This window comes from Podarcis vaucheri (assembly GCF_965113315.1).
Source record: "Podarcis vaucheri genome assembly, chromosome: 3".
Taxonomy (NCBI): domain Eukaryota; kingdom Metazoa; phylum Chordata; class Lepidosauria; order Squamata; family Lacertidae; genus Podarcis; species Podarcis vaucheri.
In genome coordinates, this window is record NC_138761.1 from 42620870 (window position 1) to 42639047 (window position 18178).

The 18178-nt window shown below is 42.2% G+C and overlaps 1 protein-coding gene and 1 long non-coding RNA gene across 2 annotated transcripts in view; one reads left to right on the forward strand and one right to left on the reverse strand.

Annotated features, from left to right (window-relative positions):
* VIT (vitrin) overlaps positions 1 to 14390 on the reverse strand; it is a 39973-nt gene extending 25583 nt beyond the window's left edge. The window contains 4 exon segments of the mRNA XM_082215136.1: positions 959 to 1115; positions 1534 to 1596; positions 2162 to 2226; positions 14020 to 14390. Of these exon segments, the coding sequence (XP_082071262.1) occupies positions 959 to 1115; positions 1534 to 1596; positions 2162 to 2195 (254 nt within the window). The 5' untranslated portion in view covers positions 2196 to 2226; positions 14020 to 14390.
* Positions 1 to 18178, forward strand: part of LOC309528017 — a 53041-nt gene that overhangs the window by 2204 nt on the left and 32659 nt on the right. The gene's annotated exons all lie outside the window — the stretch shown is intronic.

Genomic DNA, 18178 nt, shown 5'->3' on the forward strand with positions numbered 1-18178 from the left:
CAGGTTGCTCACCGCAGCAAGACAGTTTGAGTATATTAGAACAATCCTGGCCTGCCTGCACTAGCAGCCAGTTAGCTTCCAGGCTCCATTCAAAGTGCTGGTTTTGACCTATAAAATCTTAAATGGCTCAGGACCACAATACCTCAAGGACCTCGCCCATATGAACAGAGCCAGAACCTGCAATCTTCATCTGAGGCCAGTCTATGTCAGGCCCCTCCATGAGGTCCAGAGGGTGACAACACAAGAACCACCCTTTTCTGGAGTGGCTTCCCTCTTCTGGAATGCCCCCCCCCCCGGGTGTGCACCTGGTGCCTTCATTATATATCTTTAGGCATCAAGCAAAAATATTTCTCTATAACCAGACCTTTGCCTGATTAAACAATCTATGGCCTTTTAAATGTGTTTATTGGAACAGGGTTTGCTTTTGCTTTTTCATTTGGTTTGTGTTGATATTTTGTAATTTTATGTTGTGAACTGCCCGGGATACAGGGCGGTATACAAATGTAAATAATAATAATAGTTTTGCATTTAAACTTTTCCAGTTTTACAGAAATTCCTCTTAAAATAACAAATGAGATAAATTGATGAAAGGTAAAGCTAAAGTTTGTCTGAAGGAGAAGCAAGACTGATGTTCATGCCAGTATTCAACCTAAAGGTATGCACACCTTTTGTGAGAAAACCAAGCTCATCCTGTGGCTGTGAACTCTCTACAGAGTGCTTGCTGGTACCCTGAAAAGGTTGCTAGCCCAAAATAAATGTGCTACAATATATACCTGGTTAGCTATCAAGTGCAGCAAAGTTAAAGGGAGAGAAGGAATTATTAGTTTTAAGCGACTGTGGAACTACTAAGCTTGTAGAATTATTCACTCACACCTTGTGAGTTTCTACCACTGAAGCAACAATCATATTTCCCTGTGGTTCTGTGCGCTGTCTTAGATTGAAGGGCAACCTTGCTGACCTGTGAATAGCAGCGCCACATATACTGGAAAAAGAAGCATAGATATCAGTGCCGTAGACACGATATTTGACATCCTGACATCCAGAGGGACATTTAGCGATAAATTCAGGGTTGATGATCTTTGCAGCTTTGATGTCACAGTCGATCTGAGGAACATCTGTGAAGGCACAAATGGAATGTTATTTTTAATATTGGTGCTCTTGGTAGCATTGAAACCATGCAATTAACACAGAAGTGTTATGTCAGCAGCTACTTGTTCATATACACTTAATGAATGCCATTTTTGTTTTTAGTACTCAAGTGGTGTATATTTTTAGGCAAAGAAGAGTAAGTCAGAATTCTGGACTAGACGGCCCTTTGTCCTAATCAAGCGGCACTTTTTTTACTTTCTTATGTATTTAAAGCTGTGTGATACAACCCCAGTTTTGGTATCTTGCTTTAAGCAGAAGAGATCTGGTATGTCCCCCAAGATGTGCAGTGAATACCACACAGGAAGCCTCTCCCTATTCTCACACAGGGTTGAGGTTGAAAGCTCCCATCTTCCACCAGTCAGGGGCATTGCTTTTTTTACTTACATAGTTTGGATTTTTTCTTCTTTGTGGCTTCTTTGGTGGCATAGATACAAGTCAGCAACAGAGCTGAAACAGAGCAAGTTGGACAATGTTAGAGAGGCAGACATTTGCAGCATCAGTTTGCATGACATTGAATGTTTTCTGGAATGTATAGTGCAGTCCTATGCATGTGTACTCAGAGATAAGCATCCCTTAGCTCCATGCTGCTTACTCCCAGGTTGTGTGCTTATAACGGGTAGCCAACATGATGTCCTCCAGAAATCCTTGAACCCCAACTTCCATCAGTCCTAGGCACTGCAGCCCAAATTCAGGCGTGATAGGAGTTGCAGTCCCATCATTCCAGTAACCCTGGTGTATAGGACTGCAGCCTCCTATTGTTTATACTGGTTTTAAAATTCTCCAAATGAAACATCAGTACTGTTATAATCTACCTTTGTTACTACAAACCTTGTATATCAATTATCTTAGATTTTAAACCCTTTTGAAGGCAGTGGCTCATCTGTCTTTTCTGGTGGATTTGGTGTAACCCAACCTGAATCTGTGGGATAGGGTGGCATATATATAAAAGCAAGCAAGCAAACAAAGCAGAGATGGTAAAATATGAAAGTATGCCCCTTACTTGGTTACTTACCAAATATTGTTGCAATTGTTGTTCTTGACTTCATGATGAGAGTCTTGGAATTTTAATCAGGTTCACTGTAAAGTAAAAATAAAACATCAAATACTTCCTCACTTAGCTTAAAAATCTCATTTTCTTACCATTCATCTGTGGTTTGGTTTATCATTGTTTGAGTAGATTAAAGTTATGTTTCTTGAAGTCCTTTCAGAGAACCCTAGTTCCTTCCACTGTTTGCTTATTTATTTTTAAAACTGACACATTTATCAGAGGGACGTGGTTTTTTAAATTATTTTTCATTGAATGGATATTGTCAGGGAACTGACATCAGAGGCACGGGAGAAGGAGAGGGTCTCTGATTCTGCAGGAGAAGGTCCCAGCGCTAGGGGGAGACTCAGCTGGGAAGAAGGGGAAGAGAATGAGTGTAATACCAGGGATCCAGGAGAGCAACGGGACAGGGAGGTGCAGGGGCTCCAGGACTCTTCGTTGGAAGTTAGCGAGGAGAGCCCAAGCACCCCGCTGCCCACGCCCACCCTGCGCAGGAGACTCCCGCGCAGTGAGAGGCGGAGACGATTGGGCGTCAAAGAACTCTTATGTTGGCAGCGCTTTAAGAAACGCCCACAGACAGATTCTACGAGTGACTAAGGGCAGCCACGCTGAGATGGGCTGTGCAGTCCGGAGGGTTTAACCAGGCAACCCAATGCTCAAACGGGGCAGGATTACGCACGAGTAACTCCCAACCACTACAGATATGTTACATGCTGTTTTTTAAACATAATGTTGTTTTTTTGTTGGATTTAAAGACTAAATAATAGTAGCAGCAGCATCAACATTCTAAGGTTGAAGTCAGTGATGAATGCTTTTTGGAAGGACATAGGTGTGGGAGAAACACAACCAGTGTGTAATTCTATCTAGAGAACCATACAACCATTCCAAAACCTTGTGTAGATAAATCCTGGGACCCAACAAAAGGCTTTTTTGCCTCCTTACTTGCTTCATGTTGCTTCTATCACACCAGAGTATCAGTATTGGAACCCAAACAGCAAGCATAGCTCGGAGAAGAGAGGCTTTTGTGGAGATTTTGATTTATTGTAGCTGATTTGGGGCAATCTGAAGATGTGTGACAGGACAGGCATTCTGATTCATAGCACTGATGACCCACAAGTCCACTTGGCTGAAACTGCCCTAAAACCTGGAAAGGTGGTCTCTTTGAACACACTGATCACACAATTAGATATCTCTTTGAAAAGAGATTTTATTTTTAAAGCAACCATCTTTTTCTTCTTTTGAAGAATAATATTGGGAAAGTTTTAACATTTTAAAGAAAATAGATGTTTTGAAACCACACCTAAGCCACAGAATTCTTCCTTTTCAATTATGTTATTGATAGTCTGACTTTTAGAATGCCCTTTGAAGGAGCTGGAAGATTAAAGAGCTTCTACCAGTGGATTGTTTAATCTCACAAGCAGTTTGACCATGGCTAATCTTATGTTTTTAAATGGAAGTGCTGGTTTTCAGTATTTGATTTCCACCTGTGGATTACATGTGCAAACAGAAATTCTTTATGGGCATGATGTGATTATCTTGGGCAATGTAAGCGGTTTACTGTCACTAATCTTCAGGAGTAAGTTAGCCCAGTCTTTTCTACAGATGCAGATGTTTTCCTTCTCTCTCTCTCTCTCTCTCTCTCTCTCTCTCTCCTGGTGATAAAGCTGCTTCAGTAATAGCATAATAAACAGTGGGGGACTATGGTCATTTTAAAAATAGTTGGAGGAAGTGACTTATTGGAAACACTCTCAGCTTTGCATGCAGGGCTGGAAGTTAAATATAGTTTTATATGGGATTCAGAGAATGCCTAGTATGGGAATAGGTGATTGAGAGGTAGATTGACATATGTTTTGCACAGCTAGTGATACAGCCACAACTTCCACACTGTAGTCTGCCAGGTGCTTGATAATTCCTGTTTTTGCAGTCCCAAGAGGTTGCCAAGCATGAATGATTGGCTGCAGTCGGTTTAGAGGGTCACAAGATGTGATATTGGAGACTTTATACCAGTGTGGGTCTTATACAGCTTAGGCAGAACAAAATGTGCAAACATTTAAGATGAGCAGTTTCCTTTAGTTGGAACTATACTAAATGGTGCTGAAACAGCACAATAAAGGAAAAGCCCACCAAGACAGAGGAGATTTGTTTAACACCTGAACAAGACAAAAGTCCCTGATTCCAAAAAGGAAAATTAGGCAATTATGGCTTGCAAACTATACAGCCTGCCAGTCCGAGCATCTTTCTAGGAAAGACAAATGGTTAAATGATTAGGGCGGCCATTGAATCTATGGCATGGGGGCATTTACCAGTGCTGTTGTGACAATGGACCCCTTTGCTGGTGCAAGGAAATAAGTCACTCTTTTGGATCCCATTTCTCAGTGCTGTGGCTTACATGGCCAGACCGTTGGGCATAATCTCATATGACACCTTAGAGACTCAATGGTTGATTTGGTGTGTGTTTTTGTAGGCTCAGAGAGCCAAGAAATTATCAGGATTGTTGATTCAGTTACAGCTTGGCCAGAGAAGGTGGCTTAGTGTGTCAAATTTCATAGCCTATAAAACTGGAATGGCAAAAGAAAATACACCATTCAAGCAAGGTGTGAGTTTTCAGCTGAACTTTCAGTTGCAAGGGTTGAAAGTGTGCAGCTGCAGAATAATTAGTTGGTCCATTAAAAAGGTATACATTTGCCTGCTGTATAGATCCCATTTTGGGGGACCTGCATGGCTATAAACAACTTGATCGCCTTCCTCTTAGAAGTTAGTCCTACACATCTGCTTCCAAGGTAGAGAAAAGCAGTTGCCAGACGTAGTTTTGTATCTGTGAATATAAGCAGAGCTCAGCCTGGTAGCTCTATAAAAGAAGAAAAGACTGGAACAAAGTAGAACACACACGTATCACTAGTAAATATTAAGCATTATGCATTTTGCAAGCAAGGATTGCATGCTGCTGGCTACTACTTGGAGGTGCTCCCTAAATTCAAGTTGTAGGGTTGCTAAAGCTTCTTGCTTTAGCCAGTACTGCCCTCTTTCTTAAGGGTTGTCAGAAGACAGTCTTCTATTTGAAGGCATCCTCTGTTTCAGGCATAGTCAGTGTGGTCCCTCCAGATGTTGTGGACTACAATTCCCATAAGTTGCACCAAGCATGGCCAATAGCCAGGGATGGAGCTATAGCCAAAAATACCTGGAAGGTAGGAAGTTGGCAACCCTTAGATGAAACCTTTGCATGACTATTGCTTGTGTGGGTTGGTCTGTCCTTTGCCTTATCACACTGTTGAGGACTGCTAAATGACACCAGGATTCCATCCTTAATCATGGTGCACTGACTGAAGCTGAATCGGCTCCAGCCTGGGCTGCACATGAAAGAGCCCTTGTTAAAGCACTGCCATGAAAGTGTCACAAACACTCATTCAGAGTGTCAGCTGTTTTCAAGCGTTGCCCTGAGCATGGGCTCTGCTATAGGATTTCATAGGAACACCTGACACTGAACTTATGGCTCCACATAGCAGAGTTCCAAATGGCGGAAATGTGAAATCTCCTTAGGATGTTTAACTCCTCCTCCAGCCCCTGCAGGCATTCAGCTTCCATCCCAACTGGCCGAAACCTGTGGAATGTTTATACTTTTATTCAAGCATCACTCACACACCTCCATTCATTATACACATCATAGGAACTTGCATGCTTCCAATAATTCTTGCCTAGGTAGTCAGGAGGGGAAGTGTACATTAATTCGAAGCAGTTAAATGACTAGCCTGCCATGAGTTCAGAATGCAAAATCCATAAGGTTTTATTATTTGAATTTTTTTGGCGTAATTTTCCTTTGATCCTGCAAACTACCTCACTACTCCTTTTCATTTGCATATAAAATATTTTAAGGTTGCTCTTGCAACTACCCTGTGTGGTATGATTCCCATTTTACAAATGGGGAACTGAGGTAGAGGGAGAATAATTGGCCTTGGGTCACTCTGCTTCCCCCAAGTATTCTAGGAATGAGAGACTGTGAGAACAGTGCTTAGAATACATGACTAGAGAGGTACACAACTACAGGTCCCAGAGTTTCATGGGAGAAGGAAGAATGATTAAACCAGTTAAAGAGCTGTCCAGGCCACAGTTCTGGGTTCTACATTCTAAGGACATTGACCAGCTGAAGAGGGAGGGGTGATTGGGATGGTAAAAGGATCTGGAAGTCACATCCTATGAGGAATGATTGAAGGAGTTGGGTATGTTTAGCCTGGGGAAAGAAAAGCTTAAGGGTAGCTGATGGCTGTCTTCAAATAACTGAAGGGCTGGAGCAGGCTCACTCTCTGTTGTTCCAAAGAGCAGGACTAATGGGTGGAAATTGCAGGGATGCAGCTTTCAACTGATTGTATCCGTTCTATGATTCTAAGTGTATGATACAGACATATCCAATGGATCCATTGCAAATGTATTGCTTTAACTTGAGGGCAACTCTAGCCCTACTCAGGGGTTTCTCTGCTCACAGGATGAGGGGGACTTCCCAGTAGTTCTGCCACTTCTCCCACATCCTAGTCCACAGTCCCACCACTGTCCAGGAAAATGCCTGTATTGGGACCCTGTTGTATTATCCATTGTGATTTAGAACCATACACAATTTGGGCTCTACATTGCACAGGAAAAAACTCCAAATGCATTGGATTCCTCACTACAGACCTGTTTGCCCTCCAGTTTGCAGAGGGTGGTAAGGCAAGGTGGTGGAAGTACAACAGAAGGGGTGGATCTCACTAACCCAGCCCCACTGTTCTGTCATGTGATTCTCGCCATGCAAGGTGAACACCTGTCTCGGGCTTCCGTTTTCATTGGCTGAAATCTAAAATGTCACATTTCTAACTGTTTTTGCTCAAGGGGCAGTATAGAAAGGCACCAAATACAGAAATGAATGTATAGTTATTAGATTTATCTCTAGCCATGAAAGAAAGCAAAGTCTTGTACTTGCATTGTACTTTTTTGCAACCTAGGAACGATTTTGCAGTGCCAGCTTTCCCCTGAAGGTACATATTTAGTCTAGGGGAGCAAAGAATTCACGTCTAAGACTTTTTGCTCCTTGGAAAAAAAGAAAACACCCCAGGGTTGATTTTATGAATTTTTCTTACATGTCCGCACAGAGCTTGACATCCTTCTGAAGAGAAGGGCTTAAGAGCAGAACTTCATACAACTCTGTGTTGTTTATACAGTCTCCCCTCGGTAGAGCTAATCATACACTATAATTGTCTCTAACTGGCTGAAGCAAAATGATCTGTCTGGGTTCACCTGTTTTGTGCTAAATTCAGATTTATTAATAGAGCATCTTCCATGAACGAGGATGATGTGATATTTGCTCATACTTGTTGCATATGCATCCAGTTAGATGGATGAACATGAAGCTAGGGAGGCTCCCATCTAGGATGTGCCTCAGGCTTTATGGGGCCCTAAGAAGCAGCTGGTAGTGAGGGGAGAAGCTGAGCAGAGGCTGGGAACAACAAGCTGCTCTTCAGAAATGGCTCTGGATCAGCAGCTATGTCCAGATAACACATAATGGTGGGATGGTACAAGGGCCTATGTATTGGTGTGAAAAAATAGCAAAGGAAATCTTCCTCAGTGCTATTTTTCTAGAAAAAGAGTGCTGGATCTCACCCTGAGGACCTCCCTGGTTCAATTCCAGCTGGGGAAAAAAATGCCCTGCTCCTCTTCATCTCCTATACCACTTCCATGTTTTCCTTCTCTTTTGTTCTGGAAATGTCTGGCAGCCATTTTGGAAAGATCCTCGCTGCTGATTCATAGAATGGCACTGTCCTTCAGTCAACTGTGGCCACATGAAACTCTGGGTCCTGTAGATGTGTACCTCTCTAGTCATGTATTCTAAGAACTGTTCTCACACTCTCCCATTCCTAGAAAACTTGGGGGAAGCAGAGTGAGTAGATACATTGTGTGACCCAAGGCCAATTATTCTCTCTCTGCCTCAGTTCCCCTAAACATTTTTTAGAAAAAAAGCACTGGGCTTAATAAGCCACTCGGGGAATTGCAGCTCTGTGAAGGGAATAAGGGTCTCCTAACAATTTCGGCACTCTACCAGACTACAGATCCCAGGGTTCTTTGTGGGAAACCATGAATGTTTACATCCAGGTAAGTATGCATGGAGTTATACTATAGGGATACGTGAACAATGAACAGCATTGGCAGGAATCAAGTCAAACAGGTTCTTTCTCTGGTCCCTTGAAACTCCCAGATAATTTATCACTGCAAACATGGGTGCAAGCTAATAATTAGGATGGCAAGGTAGAAATGGGAATTGCCATGGAGCCAGGACTGGATCTTTCTAAAAATTACGAGCAACTACATTAACCATTTATATGGATGTATATAAAGCCAGGATGTATAACTAGTCCAGTTAATGATTTGAAACAGGCTATCATTAAAAATGTATGAATAAATGTGGCTTTATGCCATAATCAAGATCTTGAACTCCCTGCCCTCTACATTCACACCTTTGGTTAGTTAATTTTTACTGTAATGTTTTTGATGGCCTTTAAGGATCTGCCTAAAACAAAAAGCAGGCTTTTGAACATTTAGCTGTACTTCCATTTTTTCAGAACTTTTTAGAAATCACAGCTTGTGGTATGACATTGATTTGGAATGGGCTCTTTAGCTGACGTAGGGGGGCAAGTCATGGTTGTTGCTGATTCCCAGAGATTTTGGTCACCTGTCATATTCCTTTACATCAGAGTGCAAAGGACTGAGCCATCTCAGTTAAATAACAGTTTGCTGACTCTAGATCCATGATGTCACAGGGTGTGACGCAGGAAGCCTGAGCCAATCAGGAGGTGCTGAAAAAAAGAATCCACAGGCTAGAATTAGGGCTGCCCCTGCCAAGTGAGGTGGGTGCCTCAGGCAACAGGTGCTGGGGGGCAGGCAAGAGAGTGGTGGTGTTCAGTTAGATGACAGAGCTGTGGGTGCCATGTGGCTTCCATGCTACCACCCCAAGCTAGCCTGCTGCCCCCCTCAATGGGTGCTTTGCCACTGTGTCAGACTGGTGGTTTTCTGTACTTTATCACAGCAAAATGTTATGGATTGACCCTCGGGAGATGTCAACTATTTTGTAAAAAGCTAAGTGAATACTGAATAGTCTATAAACTGGGGCATTGGCAGATAGATTAGGGTATCAGTTTCTGATGTTTCTGTTTAAAGAGTCAGGCATACTTTTATATATTTGGCCCTTCTCTCTCTCTCTCTCCCCCTACCCCCCAGCACACCACCAATCAGATTTTATGACAGCTTTCTAGCCTCCAGAAATAACATCACCTTCCCCTCTGCTTGGCATTTCTTCTAGCTGGCATGTGTGGGTGTGGGTGTCCATGTTAAGCAAGAATTATATTCTTAATTTTTGTATATCATAAATGAGCACACAGGTGCTCTGGGAAATGGAAGAGCTCATGCTATCAATTGTATAACATGAGTGTGAGAACTCGGTGTTTACTAAATCCTCATCAAACAAAGTAGCAGACCCTCCTGTCCACTGCCCTGGTAACGATACACAGCTCTCTCCATGTTGGTGGGATAATAACTGACCACCTACACAGATGCCTGCTACACACTAGCTGGAATGTGGTCAGCTCAGCTGGTAACTGGCCAAACTGAAAAACTCAGCTCAGCAGCAGTTTTCACAACCATCCACCTGTGAAAAGGTTATGCCTCTCGCATTGAGAACTGTATCCCAGAAAACAAACAGCACATTCCAGCTATAGGAAGCATCAGGAAAGGGGTGGCAGGTGCTAGATATACATTGATTCCTGCAAAAACATCACATGATGAATGGGAAAGTTTCTTTGCCCATATATTTTTTACCAAAAATATAAAGCATCTAGATGTATGATATTAATAGCTCATTAGACTAACTGGATGCCAAATCAGATGAGTGGAATGCCTACGCTTGGCGTTGCCAGTAACAATAAGTGAGCCTAATCTCCCAGCTATTGCTCCCACAAGCACCACATTTTTTCCAGTGGAATTTGTGTGGGAACAGCATATGTTGGATTGTGCCCAATATATTCAGCATTGTGCAAAAAAGACTCCTCGGTGGAAGTGTTAACAATCAGTGAAAATCTTGGGTTGTATTTATACCAAGGTGTGAACACGTCCTTTGAGGTTTCCAAAAAGTGCAGCATAGCTTACTTTTTGCAGGTTTGAAAATAACATTTAAGAAGCATTAAACATACAAAAAATAACCTTGAGGTTATATGATGATTGCAGCCTAGAGAGCAAGAAGGGCAGTTCTAAGCTCTTCGTTTTAATAGCTTGTCTTGTGAATCTGCCACACTGTGAGGAAGGTTATGGTAATCTAAGAGAGACTAACTGGCCGAGAGTCACCCAGCAAGTTTCATGGCTGGGCGGTGTGTGTGTGTGTGTGTGTGTGTGTGTGTGTGTGTGTGTGTTGAGCCCTACTCTCCCAGTCTTAGTGCAACACTAATTACTACACAACTATAGCTCTCAATAGTTATTTGGTATCAGAAGTAAGGTATAGAAACATTCTGATAAATTGGATTAGTAAGGAATAGGTTCTGAACACAACTACAAACCATACATGGCATATTTCTTATTTTTAAAAATTCCATACCTGCTAATGTTTTGTTTGCAAGCATAATTGAACTGATTTTCAAGAGTAGGCATACCATGTGCCCTGGTGTCAACGTTGCATTGACATGTTTATATAGAAGACATATGATTAACAGTTGAATGCAATATGGAGCATAAAAGCAGTCAAGAAACGTTAGAAACACATGATTTGAACTGGGTAACACTTCCATCATCTGAAAATGATATAGGCTTAATTTAAGATGGAGCTCATTGCTGCTGTGCTTATCCTTATAGCTTGTCTTTATGTGAAGAAATGATGGACAAAAGTGTAGCTTTGAGTAACCACAAGCCCTTACACAACTGAGATTAGGGTTGAATGTGGACATTCATTGGCAGGTGATAATTTATACCATTGTGCATGGAATAAATGTTGAATGTGGAAAGCTGTTTGCCTGAATTTCCCTTCCAAATGGTGAGGAGCATTCTATCACACCTCTCTTTCCAATCAGGTAAAATTCTCCTGATTGCTTGGCAAGGAGATGCAAGTGCTGGCACAAGTGCAATGTGTTAGATTACCCACATGCTAACTGTTTGCATTCATCCCGGAGGGATCCTCCCTGGAGGGAGGATACTCTCAGAGACTTAGTGCTATGTTGACTACACCCCCAAGGCAGATTCCATATGCATCTACCATTGGCACCCCCAACCCAGTCTCCCCGGCAGCCATTAGCATGAGACAATTCAAGACGCTAGTCTAGCCCCTCCAGGACCAAAGTTAATGTATATGATAAGTTTTAGTTATTAAAAGTGTATACTGTGTAATTTGGTAAAAAATCTCAAGGCGGATTACATTAGAACAGTAAAATACAGTCAGCAACAGTCATTAAAGTCCTAAAACCCAGATTTTTTTAAAAAAGCAAATAAAACTGAGCAGTGTACTGAACCAAAAAAAGAGAGGTTAATTAAGTAATTAAATTAAAGAAGTTTAATTAATAAACTTAATGGAGTATTTTTCAAAATGTGCTTTTATAGCCCAGCTTGGCTTTTAAAGCACTGGCAGGTATGTCCAGAACCTGGCAAAACTGAAATTTGAAGCAGTTTTTGCCTGGCCCACATCTCTTTGCAGACATTTCCAAGAGTTTGTAGCAAAATTTTGTACTTTTGCCTGGTAAAAAAAATCTAAACCAGCCTTCCCCAACCTGGACCCTTCTGTGATGGACCACCGGAAGAACCAGAACAATCTTCCCATCTTCTTTGGTGAGTCTGTCACCAATATAATGAAGGAAGAGCAGCCAAGGAGAGGGCAGGTTTCCCAGTCTCCACCTTCTAGCATGAAGGGATCTTCAAAAGGAAAGTTACTTTAATCCCAGTGAAATTGCTTTACATCTACTTTACATCTACAAAAGAAATTGATCCACTTCAAGCCATTGATGAATGCAACTGGTGGCAAACTTTCCAAACACCAACAGCAATGTTAAAGTGTGGCAATAATTGTCCAGGTGAAAGAGGAAAGTAGGGAGATAATCCCCCACTTCTCCAACAATTCTGAATAAGCTCAACGATAGTAGCTACTGCCTGAAATGTTCGGTTTGGGCAGAGTTTCGATAAGCAACAATGTGGTCCTCCCTCTGGCTGCTTCAAGCTGGCCAAACTCCCCATAGAGGGTTGGTGTTTTACTCTGCCACATTAGCCATGACCAGATCTCAGCAGCACTTGCAAATGCCACAATTCTTACACAACTCTTCCCCTGCCCCATTTTTGACACTGTGTCCTCCCAACCCTGATTTCAGCCCATCATCTGGGTCACATTAAATCATCTTGATAGTTTTCCCCATTTGTTTCCTTTTATGCATGCTTTTTTTAAAATAAAGAAATAAGACGTCTAAATGCATTTCCCTTTTTCTCCCAGAACCCTCACCTCTGCCAAGCAATTTGTCAGATCACATTAAAATGAAATGAGAAACAAGTCTGTTCAGAGTCTGGTAGCAATCCGCATTCAGATGTTATGATGTTGTCTTTTGGGCAATTTCAGTAATAATTTCAGTAATAAAACTATCTGTATTTCCTTTCACCTAATTACACACACACACCCCACCCGCCACCACACACACCAATAAGGATTGCAGGAACTCACTCTTTGTTTAATATACAAACACACTTTCTTTTTTAAAAAAATGTTTGTATCCATGGCATGGTGAAATGGAAGCTGGCTGATTCTGTTTGCTGTAAAATCCCTTTTGAAAATCTTGTGACATTGACTGAATTCCTTTTGGGGCAGTTTGACAAGCTAATGAATGATGGGATTTTAGCTGCTTTCTGATTTGCCAGTCTCTGAAGGATCTGTTTTGTTTTCTAATTAATGAAAGGCAGAAAGAAGGATAACTACCCAAGAACCCATCCCCAAAGTGTGATTTCTTTATCAATCCAAAAGTACTAGAATTACAAAAAAACACAAAAAAACCCCAACAACCCCAACTTTTTTTAAAAAAAAACACCACAAAAAACCTTTCTTTCTCTGAATTTCGCTTGGGGTGATCGGTACATGCTGCTACTGGCCTGACACAAATCACATTGCAGAGACGTATCAAGAATCCAATCTCCCTGGGAGAAGGTGAGCTGCTGTGACAGGCTTGATAATGCTATTCCTCTTTAAAGTCTTACTAGCATAGCAGCCATTCAACACAAAAGGATATTGGGGGCGGGGTGGGGAGCACAGGGGTGAAAGGAGAGGCAGAGAGATGATTCCAGTGCCTTACACACACACATTGCATTATCAACCCTCTTTTTCACATAAATTTATATATCAACCAGTGAGACAATTAGAACCCCCAGCAAGGAGAAAAATATATCAGTGCCCCAAGTTAGCTCAATATTTGTGCAATTGTAAACTAGTGGTGCTAGTTATTAAATACGGAAAGAAAGAAAAAGGAGAGGAATCCTACTTGAGAAAATAAATATGGTTCTTAAAGCATTAAACAAATTACATTAAACAAAGTACTTAAATAATGGATTTATCAAAGCTTTGTAGACATTGTGTGCATCTGTATGCGTATGTCTGCATGCACTTTGTGGGCATATCAATAATGCATAGAAATGATGGTATTTTCATCACAATTTCATTTTAAAGACACTTCTTACTCTCAGGGCATCCCCCTAACATGCAAAGCATTGAATTATCCAAAATATAGAATTATGTACTTGTTCTCTCCCTTCCAAAATTAGATCTATAAATGAATCATACATAGGGAAACAATCAGTATTACCTTGCCGGAGGTGTGTGAATTTTTAAAGAGAAAACTCCTTGTCTCCAACCAGTATGCCTGGGTTATTTTTTTCCAAGATATTCTGCAGCACAAACTTCAGACAATAATATTCTAAAGAATCAGAAATGAGCAAGAAAAAAAAATCCAGGGCACCTTTTTCCTTTCTCATCAAATATTCCCGTCAAGCTCCCAGTAGTTTGAAAGACACAGTAAACTCTCTCTCTCTCTCCCCACAAACACAGAGCTCCTTAGACTGATGTAGTTGCTGAATTAGGCGGTGCTCTTTTAAATTTCTTCTCCCTCCCACTTCCCCCCTCCTTTTCCTCTTGTGGGGATTTTTATATTGTGGAAACTAAATTGGCATGTGCTGTTTTATTCAGAGTGTCAAACCTTGAGGAAAAGTAAAACTCACTTGTCTCTATTTTGGTTCTACTCAGGGTGCGTGCGTCTGTGTGTACGTTTATTTTACCACTCCTGAAATCGATACTTTGCAACCTCTTTGGTAGGAGAGGGATTAACAAACAGAATACCGATTAGAATCTAATCATCTTTAGCTCACTTGGTAGCACATGAGACTCTTAATCTCAGGGTTTGAGCCCCACGTCGGGCAAAAAATTCCTGCTTTGCAGAGAATTGGACTAGGTGATCTTCATGGTTCCTTCCAACTCTACAATTCTGAGTCTATGAAATCATAAACAGAGCATGCACACAAGAAAAAACAGTTTTCTCAGACAAGTTAGCCCTTCTTTGAACAGTTAATATAGACCCAACTGTAGAGTTAGGACCATTTCTTGGGTTGATGTCAAGAGCAGCACTCTATTATGAGGTATAAATTCACCTGTCTTATCTGCCTCATTAGATTCCATGGAGATCACCCTGAAGCTGTTCCGCTTCCATTCACAAGGGCTCACAAGGGTGACTAGAAAAATGGACTGTCATTTTTGCCAGGGATGCAGAACTGTATGACCTCATGCCTGAATATTGGCCATGCTGTCTGTGGCTGATGGGAGTTTAACAACAACATCTGGAGAGTGACAGGGTTCTCCATCCCTGTTCAGTGTCGTCTTCATGGTCTCTTGCAATGAGCAATAACAATTCTTTGTGTTCAAGCTTAGACTCTAAAAGACATGGCACAAAAGGAAAAGTTATTGATAAGGAGGAGGAAGAAAGCAAACTCAGACCCCAAGTCTTACTTACAAACTCATTAGAATTGCTCTGATCCATGGGGCTGGGGCAAGGCAAAGCTCAGCACCTTGGAGAGGTACCTAGGTGGGGGTTTCAGGACCACACTTAGTGATCCTGCAGCTCAGGCAGAGCATGCAAGTTGTCTCAACATTGTCAAGGAGCAACGGACAGAGCCTTGTAGCTTGGTATTTGAGGACCCAAACCCTGGCCCATTAAAGGGCCAGTGCCCTTGTCTGCAGCCATTGGCTTATTTTAGTCCTTGGGATTTTAAAATGGAGGAATATATCCTTAGGGCTCTTCTGATCTCTGCAAGCAGTTTGTGGACCAACCAGCATAGCCTGGTGGAGGAAGTTGCCTCCTCAGGATTAAGGGAAGGAAATTCAAGCTCTGGTGACTGCAGACCAGGGATCAACTCCATCTCCTCCTCAGGGCTACTGTCATTGGAGGACTGCCTCCAAGGACTCCTGACCTGGGACCATAACAGTAATGAGAAGCTGGAATAGAAACAGTTCAAGAAGGAGACATTGCTGGTCTCTCTCAGGTGAACCAATGGCACCAATCCCGTGTCTCCTTGTGCTGCATGGGATGGAAGGAAGGGAGAAATCTGAGGGCTCCTCACCAGAGTTGATGGTGATGCTGCTTCCCTTCTCTCTCTGAGTACGTTTCAGGAACACCTATATTTCTGGTTATTATTTCAATGTCATGTCAACAAATAGTATTAGGATACATTATTTTACTTTTTAAAAATCTCCTAAATATCCCAGAGCACACCTTTGAGTTACAGGTGCTATTTCAGGTGTTGGGGAGGAAAGGTGACTTCAGTGTGAATTTTTCCTCTCCTCCAGTCCATGAAATTGGATCCTTATTTTGCCTAGGCAGGCATGATGCTTTGTAACTCTTCTTGCCACAAGGAGCGGCCATCATTCATTAATTTCCCTCATTCCCTTAAAACAATGGTGTGCAGCCACTGACATTTCAAAGAGTGTTTTCTTGCCATACTAGAGGCATAAAACTCTATACATTTTGTTCATACCACTTTGTGGTGAAGGGCCATAGACCAGTGGTTAGAGCATCTGCTGTGCATGCAGAAAGCCCCAGCTTCAACCCCTGCTTTCTCCAGGCAAGGCTAGGAAAGGCTCCCTGCCACAAACTCTGGAGATCTGCTGCCAGTCAGTGCTGACAATGCTGAGCTGGATGGCCCATTGGTCTGACTCAGTAGAAAGGAGCTTCTGCTGCTCCTGTGTATGTCTCATGTTCTTTGAAACTTTGCTGTTGTTGTTTAGTCATTTAGTCGTGTCCGACTCTTCGTGACCCCATGGACCAGAGCACGCCAGGCACTCCTCTCTTCCACTGCCTCCCGCAGTTTGGTCAAACTCATGCTTCGAGAACACTATCCAACCATCTCATCCTCTGTCGTCCCCTTCTCGTTGTGCCCTCCATCTTTCCCAACATCAGGGTCTTTTCCAGGGAGTCTTCTCTTCTCATGAGGTGGCCAAAGTATTGGAGCCTCAGCTTCATGATCTGTCCTTCCAGTGAGCACTCAGGGCTGATTTCCTTATGAATTGAGAGGTTTGATCTTCTTGAAGTCCTTTGAAACTTACTTCAGTTCAAAAGACAGAAATCAGCACCTTGTATGTAGAAGTTGCAAAACAATAACAGCCTTGCATTGTCCAGCCACAATAACTAAAAGATGTTTGGGAAGTCCAGTGGCTGGCAGAGATTATTATCACAATGTGAGGAAGTGTCTGAGCGGATTGTGCTACTTTCATGACAACATGTCTATAGCAAGAGGGACAGTCCTGCCCAGTTGCGGCAGTACTGCCTAACAGTAGCATAAGTACATCATAAGAGCCTGCTGGACCAGGCCAATGGCCCATGTAGTTCAGCATCCTGGTCTCACAGTGGTCATCCAGATGCATGGGGGAGACCAGCGAGCAGAACAGGGGACCAAGAGCCATCTTCCCTCCTGGGGTTTCCAGCAACTGGTATTTGGAAAAGCATTGCAGCCTCCAATCCCCTTATTAAAGATGATGGTGCCAATATAACTGGCTTTGAGGAAGTGAAAATGCATCTAGAGCATCAAATCAACACAGACCAGTCTAGTGTCACTTCTGTTGAGCTTCCTCTCTATCATTTCTGTTCCCTGTAGGAACTGTTTGTGATGCGTCTAGGAAGTAGCAGCTGGCACATTCTTGCCTCTTCCCAGTCTACCGCACTCCATGGCTGCAAGAGTCAAATGTGACTCATTGGAACAAGAGTGACTTTGGTGTCCACCACTAAAGACTTGTTTGTTCTGGCTGACTCTTGGTGAAGGGGGCTAGGTCAGGAAACTGCAAGTCTTTCCCAACCCTACAATTGTACCAATCTCTCTCTCTCTCTCTCTCTCTCTCTCTCTCTCTCTCTCTCTCTCTCTCTCTCTGTGTGTGTGTGTGTGTGTGTGTGTGTTTAGGTTGTTTTTCAGCCTCAAGCAATAATTGAGGATGGAGATTTATATGCTTAGACTCTGAGGCTTAAAGTATACTTAGCAAGTCGCCTCAAACATGACTGCTACCATGGATGGTGTTTCTTGTTTAAAAATATAAGGGCTCTGCCAGAGTTCAGCAGCTGAGTATTCTGTTGATTTTGCAGGTTAAGTTTTGCACATGCTTAATAGTGCAATTACATGCACATTTAGTCAAAAGTAAGTCCATATAATGGGACATCCTCTCAGGAAAGTTTGTAAGGCCAGTAGCCAAATCCCTCAAAATTTGGTTTAACTTGGACTGAAATGCTGTTTTGGTCAACTGATTTAGGTAAAATGTGTTCTAATCTTGAAATGAACTTGTATGACTAGGGTGTGGTGTATTTTAGTCTGTATTTTTTTTAAAAAATAATTCTTATAACAAAATTGAAATAAACACACACATACATATCCTACAAAGAGTTTAAAGCATGGGAGTCTAACCCCCACTTTGGGAGTCTGATATGCCCCCCC